Raw genomic sequence first — 12,335 nt, 5'->3', positions numbered from 1 at the left:
GGACTGTCAGAGAATGGAGGACAGCATAGAGGAATGGTTAACAGGCAGAGGATAGTACTCATGAGGGATCTAAATTTGTTAGGAGCAAACAGGGAGATTCTAAACTCCAGGGTAAAGGAGGTGTGGGGGGGGACTGAGACTTGTGCCATGAAGAGTCAAGCCATCTGATGCAGGACTATATCAGGAAGGACAGATTTCTGAACATGGTCTTTACTAATGCAGAAGAGGTTATAGATGTCCAGGACAAGGAACATTAGCCAACAGTGATCATCCCACTGTGTGATTTAGAATAGAGAAGGGTAAGAATGCACAGAGGAAGAAGATGGTGTGGGATTTTAAAAGAATGTACTATGTTGTGGGGAAAGAGGGTCAGGGATGAGTTAAGAGACTGTGGATGAAAATAAAAAGAATAGGCCAGCTATGAGACTTGGTCAGTGATGGAGTACATGGGGCTATGGCCAAGGATGCTATGAAGGGCAATGGGCAAAAAGAGTAGAATGTCGATGTACCTTCATAATAAAAGAGGTAGACAGGGGGGAGTGGGGAGGTAGTGGAAGCACAGTAGAAGGAGGCTAGCAGAAGTGCGACAAACATAGTTAGGGCACCAAAGGTGTACGCTGAAAGGGAGTAAGAAGGGATCAGGAAGGGAATAAAGTGTTTTTTTAAACATAGAGAAAAGTATGAAGAGACAGGATGAATTGGCCAAACTGAGCAAAGATGGGAGGAAGATCACAGAAAACTGGCAAAACACAGAAGTATTGTGTAAAAAGAGTACACCATGTAGGGAGGTGAGCTGAGAAAACTAGGAAGAACAATGGACAGACACCTGATTAGAGATGGAGAAGGTGGACAACAAACTGGCTGCCTTTAGGGTGGATGAAGCACAAGGGTCAGATGAAATACCTAGCAGAGTCCTTAGAAATCTGACCTGCGTGTTGCTAGCCTGATGGAGGCCACTGATTAGTGCAGAAGTTATTAGTCTAAACAAGTAAATCAGGGAACTACTCAACACTCTGAAAGCAGACTTTGAGACAAAAATAGCCTCCAAAGCTAAGGATAACCATAAGGCATTTTTCAGTAATGGATATGATAATGTAAGTGGATCCAGTACATTCTGCTTAGCAAATTTGCTGTAGGTGTCATACCATGTTTGGAAAACAACATTAGCTTGTTTGCTTTTATAAAGCTGGCTTGTTGTAAGTAAATTATTTGATTTTTTTGTACATAAGTATTCCTTAGATTAATCTGCCGTGCTAAAAGTACCTAACCGGATCCAGGGTCAGGAATAGTTTCAGTGAGAGAGAAACTACCTTAATGAACAGGGGCCTAGTTAGAACTATATTTAATTGATCTGCTTACTGATTGGATTATTGTTGGTTCCTTAAAGTTATATATCACTGTCCCTGGAAGTAAGTGTGGCCATTAAGACTTGATTGTTGTGGTGAGAGCACTTCTACTAAACATTAAAAAGAAATCTAACTTCTGATTATCTCCCTAGCAGATATTTAAGAGCTTTTTGTAAGTAAATATTTTGTTTCTTTAGATTAATCTGTCTTGTTAAAAGTACGTAGCAGGCCTCTTAGTCAGGAATAGTTTGATTGGTGTGGTTGGAGCACTTCTGCTATACAATAAACAATGCTCATTTATCCAGAGCTGCTGATCATTTGGCAACACTTGAGACTTTAAGAGATTTTGCAAACATCTGAATCCATCCTTGTTAAGACAAATGCAGTGAAGTATCATTTTCACTTGCTTTAATTATTTTCATTATACTGTGAAAGATTTCTGTGCTATTTATTGTTTTCTGCACTTTTTTAAAGTCCATACCAGTCATTTTACATTAAGAGGTTCAAAGTCTGTAATCTTGTAGTAGGTGAAAGTTTACTTTCACTTACCTGAGATGGGAATTTTTGATAGAAAGCTCATTCTGTGCTTATCTGATTAGCCTTAGGGCATTGTTAGTGTAAAACTTGCTTTTTTCTGATGGTATATAAGCCTCACATTTGCGTAAAGCTGTTCTTCGCACAGTGGCAGTTAGTGGTACCTTGTATTAACATAATCACCAGAAGTTGAAATTTCCCTATAAAAACTACTTTGGAACTTAGCTTAGTTCTACGCTACTCATGGGATAGCTAGTTTGTGCTATGAGCAGTATAAACGCATTTAGTTAGGACTGTTTAGGCCTACATTGCATTATTACAACATCCAAGGCTATTGCTGCTCAGAGAGTATCTGGTTTGGGCACTGGACAGTTTCACTGGATAGGTTAGCTGTAGATTACACCAAAGTTAACACCCATCCCTCATCTGGTTACAGACACCCTCCACTTCTATCATTTGCAAAGTACACATTCGGCCCTGCAACCATGAATAGGCACTTTCCTGCTATCTCAGCATCTAACTAGGTGTACATGGACATCCTGAGGCAATGTAGAAATTGCCTTATGTACATTGACAACCACTTAATTCTCCGACAGACAAATACAGCATGTGAGAGATGCAGTTACACATTGACACTGGAGACCAGATTCTCACATACAGACACAAAAAGCAACAAACAGTTGTTAGCAATACATACACACATCAATCTCTATGCCCACAAAGGACCATAGAACCACATGTGTGGAGATGCTCACATATAACTTACCCAAATCTCAAAGGTGTCTCAGGCACAGTCCTCAGAAACTCTACATGCACACAACATCACAACACATAAAACCACATCTTATTTTGTCTCAACTACCAATCCCAAAAGACGAAACACCCCACAACCTAATGTTTTGATCATAGGAAAATCCATTGACACTGATGTCCCTCGTAACAGTCTGGATAAGGAGAGGATTACAGTTAGTTGTCTGTCAGGGGCCAAGATCCACCAGATCAAGCAAGCACTCAGGTCACTTACCCCCAAGTACCAGTATGACTCTGTTATAGTCCATATGGGTGGGAATGACCTGAGATGTACCACCTTGGACTATATGAAAAAATACATGATTGCACTCTCAGAATATGTGTCACAAGCAGGTATGAGCCTAGCACTGAGCACCATTCTACTGTCTCCAAGGATTATTCCACAATACCAACAGAAAATGATCGACTTTAACAATTGGCTTAGGTACTGGTGTCATTCTAAAGGGTTCCAATACTTGTCAGCCTGGAAGGGCATGGTTCACAGGCCATGCTGCTTGCCAGGGATGGTCTTCAAGTGTCACCACTATGCTTTAGGATAAAATCTACTCTGGACAAGCTATAGGTGTTACTGCTCAGTGCTAGGAGTCTCAACAAGAAACTGCACTCCTCATCCTGGAGAATGCTGACATCTGTGCAGTTACTGAAACATGGTTCAAAGTCACAGAAAGCAGTCTGGCTGTCCATGGCTATACTGCCTTTCATACGTTCCTACCACCCACTAAGGCAGAGGTGTATTTATCTACATAAAGGATAAACACACCTTAAAGTTGGCCAAACAATATGACATGCTTGAGCTACTCCATGTCCAACTAACCATGGGAAAAATCTATTACCATATTCTTGCTAGCTACAGATCCCCTACTGTAAACCAGAAAACCCATACATCATACCTGAAGTTACTAGAATCACGCACTATCGAGCCCAATACCATTCTCAATGGTGATTTTAACTACTCCTCCATTAACTGAGAGGCATACAAAGCCACAAACATGCAGGCCCAAAGATTTCTTGACTTTGTAAACTCAAATGTTTTAGAGCAACTATGCTGAACCCCCACTAAAGGTACACATATCCTAGATCTGGTACTCACAAATATGGGTGAGCACTGTGCCCCCTAAGTGTTATGTCTTCACTGGAAAGATCAGATTACAAAGTGGTCTTCTTTGAAGTAAAGGTAAAACAAAATCCCCACCTAACTGCAAAAACCTGAAGAACTTTTCTAAGGCAAACATCCTCCTATTTAGTGATGGTATAGCTATATTCCAAGCTTTCCAAAACCCGGAAAACAAAAACCTTAAGCAGAGGCATACACAAAAGCCCTGGATGACCATATAAACAACTACAAAGAAACATCAGCACCAGACCAAAGTAAGTCCAGGTCAAACCACAAAAACAAGCCACCGTGTTGGACCCCAGGTATTAATGGGTTTTACAACAAAATAAAGAAAATCATGTTAAGAAGTAAAAGGGAATGTGCACAACAGAAAAAAATGTCCCTCAGTCTAAACAAGTAAATCAGGGAACTACTCAACACTCTGAAAACAGACTTTGAGACAAAAATAACCTCTAAAGCTAAGGACAACCATAAGACATTTTTCAGTAATGTCCGCAGTCTTAAGAGAACACTCAAGAATGTGCAAAATTAGTTGTGGAGGGTATCACCTATACTCGGCTAGAAAACATAAAAAATCTGTTGGCTGATAAATTCAGCTCAAATTTCACCTCCCCATCACCCCCAGTTCTCCCCTATGAAATACCCTCCTACACTCTCCCAGCAATTATCACTAAAGAACAGGTTGCCACTGCAGAAAACATGGCTTCAATGGGGCCCGACGATATTTTTATTTATTTATTTAACATTTGTTGAACAGGAAAGTCTGACTAGGACAGAGCCTATTTTCAGTGAAGGCCCGGGGAGAAATGATCCAGACGCATGTCTTTGGAATGTGAGAGTAAACTAGAGTACCCAGAGGAAACCCACATGAATGCAGGGAGGACATGCAGACTCCACACTAGACACCCCAGCCGAGAATTGAACCAAAGAACCTCTTACTGTGAGGTGACAACTTTAACCGCTTCACCACTGCACCTCTTAAATAGCTTGAGTCAGGACCTGTCAGGCCCATTGGGACCTCTATTTAACTACAGCCCCTGGACTGGCTTTGTCCTGAAAGAGTGGAGGACAGCAACAGTTATCCCTCTGCACAAAGGGGGACCATCAACTGACTCAGGTAATTACAACCCATAACTTTGACTAGTCTTATATGTAAGGCCATGGAAAGAATAATCGTGGACATGATAAATAATGACAAAGAAAACCTCCAAACACTGGACCTAACCCAATTCATCTTTGTCAAGGGCAGCTCATGCCTACTAAATCTGATAGACTTTTTTGAAAAAGTCACTAGGGCCACGAATTAGGGTAAAACAGTGCATACAACCTACCTTGAGCTGGCCAAGGCATTTGGCACAATTCCACACTCAGGTCTTATAAATAAACTCAAAAAACTGGGCATAAATCTCTACATCATCAGATGGCTAGCCAATTGGCTCATTGACAGGGCACATGTGGTTAAAATGGGTAAATCCAGAGCCAGAAAAAGGCCAGTTACTAGTTGTGTGCCGGGCCACTCCTGTTCAGAATATACTTCTCTGAAGTCAAGGCTAATGTGGAAGGCCTCAGAATGCCAAATTTTGCTGAGGACTGCAAGCTGGGGGCAATCATCGACTCCCCCAATGAAGCAGATATCCATCAGGATGGTCTAAATCAGACAAATTATTGGTACTAGAGCCATGGCCTAAAAGTAAATGTGAAACAATACATTGTCATACCCTTTGGGAAGCCAAAGACCCCTGCAAATTACAACATTACTAGCACACCCCTAACAGTGGACTGAGAGGTGAAAGCTCTAGATGCACAGATAGATAGTAGCTTGACCTTTGACTGCCAGTATGTATCCACAGTAGTGAGGAAGTCATTCTATATGGCACAGCTTATAAGTAAAGATATGGCATCCAGATCCAAGGAAGATACAGTCCCACTGTAGTTAGCCCTTGTTAGACTAATAATTGAGTACAATGTACCATTTGGCATGTACTTGACTAGGCACTTAAAATAGCTGGAGTGACCTTAGAGGTTCCTCACAAAGAAAATACAGGGTGTAAATAACATTTCATATGCTGATAGACTAAAAGCCCTATTCCTTTACTCTAACTCCTACCAACTATTATGGGCTGACCTGTGCCTGACCTACAAGGTACTCACACGTTCAGCCCTGATGTAGTTACTACACATCCACAAGACAAATAGCATGAGGGCCACCTAATCTAGTGGTCTAAACCTAGTCAGTTACTCAAACAAAACATGCTGGAGAGACAGATGTGTGAAATAGAGATCACCCCTTCCCTTCTTTAAATAGGAATTTACATTAAACACACAAATTCACACCTGGAGTAGTGCCTATGTCCCTTATGGATAGGGACAATCTGTAAAATACTCAAGGCATATGCACAAACCTATGCCATCTTCTTGCCCTAAGGGGGTGACATACTGGGTAAAAGCAGGTTATTCTGGCTAGGCTTGTATGGACTCAAGCCGTTAGTCTAGTAGTCTCCTATGAATCTAAGTGCAGTAGAAATAAAGGGAAAGAATGAAGTTTCCAGAAAAACCTGTGGTGGCCTGCATAGTGAACTGACTTGTGGCTGTTGGGATACAGCAGAAAACATCCAAAGCTGTGTACTTTGAAAGGGAGGAGCCTACAGAGACGATGCCATTCTGATGTTGTGTTCCAAAGCAGGAGAATGAATGAGAATGATGAAGGGTGATGAAGGGGTCATTGTCACCTCTACATTGACTCATGCTGTGCAATGAGAAAGGTAAAGGTGGATGGCAGTATTTCACAAGGTACAAGGCATAGAAATGTTGTATCTGGAATATGTGTGTAGTTCTTGGTGGCACAGAAAGGAAGAAAAATTAGGCAGGTAGAAAGCAAGGACTGGAGTAAGCAGAAAAACTTAGAATTATGGAACATTATACTTTACAAGAGAGAAAAGGTAAAAATATATGATCTGTGTATACTGATTTAGCAGTAAATGGGGAGAGGGAGTTAAAAAGAACATATGAGGAGTGGATGACATTAGTAATAGCTGAAAGAGGGGATATTCAAGTCTGACTTGATGTAATATTACTTAGTAGAGATAATGACAGAGCCACAAAATATACTTTTTTATTTATGTGTTACCCAGGTAAATCTAACAGTCACAATCTTTTTTTTCAGGGGTGACCTAGGAACAACATTTGGGTGACCTAGGAACAACATTTGATTAACTGGTTGCTTAAAGTCACACAGTACACAAATGGGGATGGATAGAATCCAACCCTGGACTAAATGATGAAGCTCATTAGCAGGTCATACACTTAATCTTATTCATTAAACTGCCAGGCAATATATTGCCTCTGGCAGTGATAGAGCACAGGTCATGACAGAGGTTTAAAACTGCCCAGGACACAGCAAGAGATGTGACAGGACATGTATAGGGGATTGCAAACTACACAGTGACTAGCTTTAACACACTGATGGACTTGGTAAAACATTGGTCTTCCTCCAACAGCACCTGTATATACTGATATGGAGCTGGGCGTGCATTCTTATTGCACCGCAAGATCACATGCACCAATGCAGTTACGTGCACATGCATGCACCTCAATGCCAGCTTGCAGAACTACATCTCATTTGTGCAGAAAGTTCCGGCATGGTTTGGCTCAGCATCATGAACTTGGGTGCAAATTGGTATTCTGTTTCCTTTGTCTATATCCTTGCATATCCCATAGGCAATTTTGTGAGGGGTGTGGTAAGTTAAATGTGGCATCCACAGCTGAGAACTGTCAGGTTCAGCAATCACCTGAAAAGTTTTAGAGCAATATCACGTTGGTAAAATGCAGACTTAAAATACAATTGCTTATAAAGTGGCATGAGATAACAAAGCAATCTGATATTGGTCTATACACTGAGTCATGCTTGGCTTTGACTTGCATAGTTTTGCAAGCAAGAACAGGACTACTTCATAACAGTCCCTCTCCTTGTTTAATCAGCTAGGTAATTTACTAACAGACATACTGTTCATTACTTATTGTTAAAATGTTAATGCAGCAAAAAAGGAATGAAGTAAAATAAAGATACGGCACAGCACTAATACTGAAATATTTTTTAGATGAAAGAATTATTTCAATCCTTCACCACCAACATCTGCTGAAAGAGCTTCAGGAAATTGCTGAGCAAGGTAATGTCATTCTCTTTGGTTTATAATATGCAACAAATGACTACTATCTGAAACCCAAAGGGGTTGTAAAAATGCATATTTAAGAATATCTGCAACTCACTGACTAGTCTTGTGGGGGAGAAGGGTAGTGGGGGGCTTGGTCCCCTCAAAAAGCATTGTTCTTTTTTACTTTCAGTTTTTTTGATCCATCAGTTTTTGTCAGTCTTGTTGCTCTCAATTGTATGAGTATACAGCTAAGTGTCATATGCTCACACACACACACACACACACACACACACACACACACACACACACACACACACACATGCATGCATTTTCCAACTTTATTACTGTATCACTAATTGCAAAACTTAACCCTGGAATTGCCCTTCTGTTTAGTGCCTATATAAAACAAGGCATTTTCAAAATGTAAATTCATGCATTTATGTATACCTTTCACAGCTTCAAGCCATGCTTTTATGTCCAGCTTCTTTTATGCTTTTCTCTTTTTAGACAATCTGGGCTAATTATAGATGTAACAACAAAGCCAGAAGCAGCACCTTAAGCCGCAACCAGGAACATGCTTGTCACGATTTAGTGCATTTGCCAATCCTGATTTCATCAGCATCTAAAAATAAATGTCCCAGTTCAGCAATAAACAAACTATCCAATGAAATACAGTAGCTTATATTACTTTACTTAATAATTTAAAACACAATATAGTTATTGACCTACAAAAAACATGACAGACATTCACAATTAAACATTGTGATATTCATCATATTCACAATCTTGCAGTGCTAAGATGTAAATGATTAGAAACAGAAATTTTGCTGTTAATACCCTGGAGATATAAGCCCTTAATTTTAGCTGCCATTTAAGTTCCCAGTTCTCTAATATCATCTCTCAAAACCCACCTATAGAGGTTCTCTCAAGTTTTTTCAGTACCGAATAGAAAAAAAAATTTATATCACACGTCAGATGTACCAACAATCTTTTTTTTCTACTTTCAGTGATATAATGCATTTCACAGCTCTCAACAGTCCAGATTTTCACAGAATGTCCAGATTTTTGCATTATATTTTTGGTCTGTTCCTCATAAAATTTGTGTTTTTTTCCTGAAAAATCCTTGAGTACTGAAGTCACTAATGACTGACATTTGAGTTTCAGAATTTATATCCTTCAGAAGATGCATGTCAGTGCTAAACCTATTATCCTAGGTTCATAGATTAGTACTATGCTAATTGCCTTTATAAGCCATTTTAAGCTTAGCCAATTATGCTTTGTGAGACTCAAACCCTGCACCTTGTGTTTGTAAGGCAAACACCTTAACCATTAAGCCACCCTCTCTCTATGCTATTCTACTTTCTACAATTGCCTAACATATGTGTTTTTTTTTCTATGATTCATCTCAGTATAAGTTTTAAAACAGTATCAAAAGTTAGAAGAGCCTTATTAAAAAAACTTTCCCTCGTCAGCAGTATTTTGAGAAGTTCTTAATCATTGACCTTGTAGAAAATTATTAATAACTTGCTTTAAATGAAAACTAGAAAGCTGCAAATATGATTCACAGTCAGCAGTCTAATGAAATAATATAAAAGCAGCAGCATAATCTTTATTTTATGAAATAACATCCAAATCCTTCATAATGAAATGAGAGAAAATGAAAAGAAATTATTATTTTGTATGGAGGCAGACCAAAACTATTCAGATACATTCCAGATATTTATAAAAGATTGCATTCCTGAGGCATGAATTGGGATTATAGCTGAAGCTTTTACCACCAAAAATGACAAATTTAAGGAATGTACAGCTTTTAACAGGCATTCTTTTTCCCCTTCACTTCTTAACCAGATAAAACCTATGATCAAGTTAAGTGATTTGTTCAGACATAACCTTAAGCACTCAGAGATGGAGGAAGTCAAATCAAAAACTATAGGAGGGAGAATGACAGACTTGATCACTGCTTCTGTAGTGTAAGTTATATGAGTTAAAGTTAAATGCCAAGAAATGCATAGTCATACCCTTCGGGAAAAATAAGGTTACCCCTAGCTACCATATAGGTGGCAATCCCCTGAACACAGAAGAAGTTATTAGGGACCTGGGAACCCAGGTTGACAGTAGCCTTTCATTCGACACTCATATTGCTAAATTAGTTAGGAAGACCTTCTACATTGCCCACCTTATTATGAAGGGATTCACATCTAGATCAAGGGAAGTCATAGTCTCCCTATACTCATCACTCATCAGACCAATGATCGAGTACAATGCCCCATTCGGAATGTATCTGACCCGACACTTGCAGCAGCTGGAGGCCACAAAAGTTCCTCACCAAAAGGATAAAGGGTCTCAAAAATCTGTCTTATGCTGCCCGACTGAAAGAACTCCAGTTATATTCAGTTGCTTACCGCTTGCTCAGAGGTGACCTATGCCTGACATACAAGGCCATGTCAAACCCAGATTTGATGAACATGCTTCATCTCAAAATCTAGATCCCTCAGAGCCACAAGGCGGGAGACTTAAACCTCGACACGGTTATTAATAGGACGTGCTGGAGGGATAGATTCATCACCCAAAGACTCCCTATGCTGTGGAACAAAATCCCGGTTTATGTGAGGCAGAGCACCTCGCTGGCCTTGTTCAAGAGGAATCTTGACCAATGGATGGGAGATCGCAGATACACCCCAGGGGTTACCTCAGTGTCACTGCTCGACAGAGGCACAGCAAAATAATGGGCATAGTTTCTCCAAACTAAAGGGGTGGCGTAAGCCACAAAACTATGGGCTAGGCTTATAAATGCCCTCGGGCAGATAGCCTAGTATGAACCTATGAACCTATGAACCTATGAGTTATGTCCTGCCGATGCCATAATGGCCAGTCAGCTTCCAAAGCTACAGTCACCTTCCACGTACCCAGACTGTTAGTCAGCTTAAGCTGAGCTAGCTAAAAGTTATATCTGGATGCAAAGCCCTTCAGAGCTTTCCTGCCACCAAAGAGAGTACTCCTCCACTGGTTTTGAGTATCAGTGGTCAAGTTAATACTGTTCCACTGCTGGACAGATAAGTTCTACTCGAGGAAAAAATCTTCAACTTTATCCTGGTGACAGAAATCTTAGTTTTTAGCTAGGAAAAAGGTGTTTTTATTGACTGTCATGTGGCTTTTGTTCAATTTTAAATGTGTCACTTTTTTACTTTTGTGGTAAAAAGTTCTTAAAGCTTATTTGAAACTGCATTTTCAGTTTCTGTGGAGAAATCTGTGTTGTTTTACGTTTTGCACCTGGGATAAGTATTTAAAGTGATTTTTGCAGCATTTTTTTTGGGGGGGGGTACCTGTTTTACTTAGTGTTGAACAACCTATCAATTCCTCAGTTGTACCTTCTTCCAGTCTGAAAAAGAAAAAGATTGTTAAGCAGCCTTTGACACCACAGCAGACTGATATTTTGTCTCAGCCACAAGTGTGTGACTCTGTTGTGACCAAAGCTGATTCCTTGGACCACTCATCTTTTTCCTTTTGTCCTTCTGGTTTAGTCCAGATAGTTGCTTTCATTAATATTTTATATTGTCCACTAACAAAAATCAGTTGTCTCCAATTTATTAGTTTTGTTTCTATTTGTGATACAGTGTAATAATGCATTCATTACCTTTAATTTGAAATACAAGACAGTTGAGTCTCAAGACCATTTACACCCCGTGAATGCCAAAACTCATACTTCAGCCCCCCCGCCCCAAAAAGGGCAAAGCAGGTCATTCCTGGAGCAAATTTATGGGTGTCCATCCAGTCATCCAGGTTTAAGTTGGAAGATGCTAGGGTGTCACTCTATTTAACTTGCAATAGAAGTTTGCCGCAGAGGTGGAGGGGAGGTAAGCAGTAGGTAATGAACTTCTCTCTCCAGCATGTTTTATGCTGGTATAGAGGTTTAAGTCCTTATTTCTGCTATTAGTACAGATATTTAACTTGTAAAATACAGGAGCTCAAGGAGGGTGGAGTTCATAATGACAGACAATGCAAGGCATAGTTTATCAAGCAAGAGCCTGTACGAAACTTTGTAAAAGGAGAGCAATCGCATCTTTTCTGGTAGTGCATAGAATTTAGGCCAACAATCTTCTTGGTTAGGAACCTCTAGGACCTTTCCAGTTTTTTAATATATCTAGAAAGGTACGTCTCAAAGGCAGTGTTGTACTCAGTGGTCTTATTAGAGGTTGTATAAAGAGGGATGATAACTTCTCTTAACGGATGCTGTGCCATTAGATATTAGTTGTGTGAAACAGAATAATTTTTTTACTACTACTTCTACATGGTGATGAAATGAGTGGCAATTATCAGTGCAGATTCCAAGATCCTTAACTACATTATCACTTTGTTGTGGGGTACCAGATATACTTTACA

At 39.8% G+C, this 12,335-nt stretch overlaps 1 protein-coding gene across 2 annotated transcripts in view; it reads left to right on the top strand.

Annotated features, from left to right (window-relative positions):
* Positions 1–12,335, top strand: part of CHGA (chromogranin A) — a 396,109-nt gene that overhangs the window by 103,899 nt on the left and 279,875 nt on the right. The window contains exon 4 of one of the 2 annotated variants that reach the window (XM_044074571.1): positions 7,902–7,970. The exons of the other annotated variant lie outside the window; for it this stretch is intronic. Coding sequence (XP_043930506.1) covers positions 7,902–7,970 — 69 coding nt within the window. The remainder of the gene's footprint in view (positions 1–7,901; positions 7,971–12,335) is intronic. 2 annotated transcript variants of the gene reach the window in all.

This window comes from Protopterus annectens, chromosome 6.part0, assembly GCF_019279795.1.
Source record: "Protopterus annectens isolate FY-2018-M chromosome 6.part0, PAN1.0, whole genome shotgun sequence".
Taxonomy (NCBI): Eukaryota; Metazoa; Chordata; order Ceratodontiformes; family Protopteridae; genus Protopterus; species Protopterus annectens.
The sequence above is the reverse complement of the archived record's forward strand: the minus strand, read 5'-3'. Positions and strand labels throughout refer to the sequence as shown.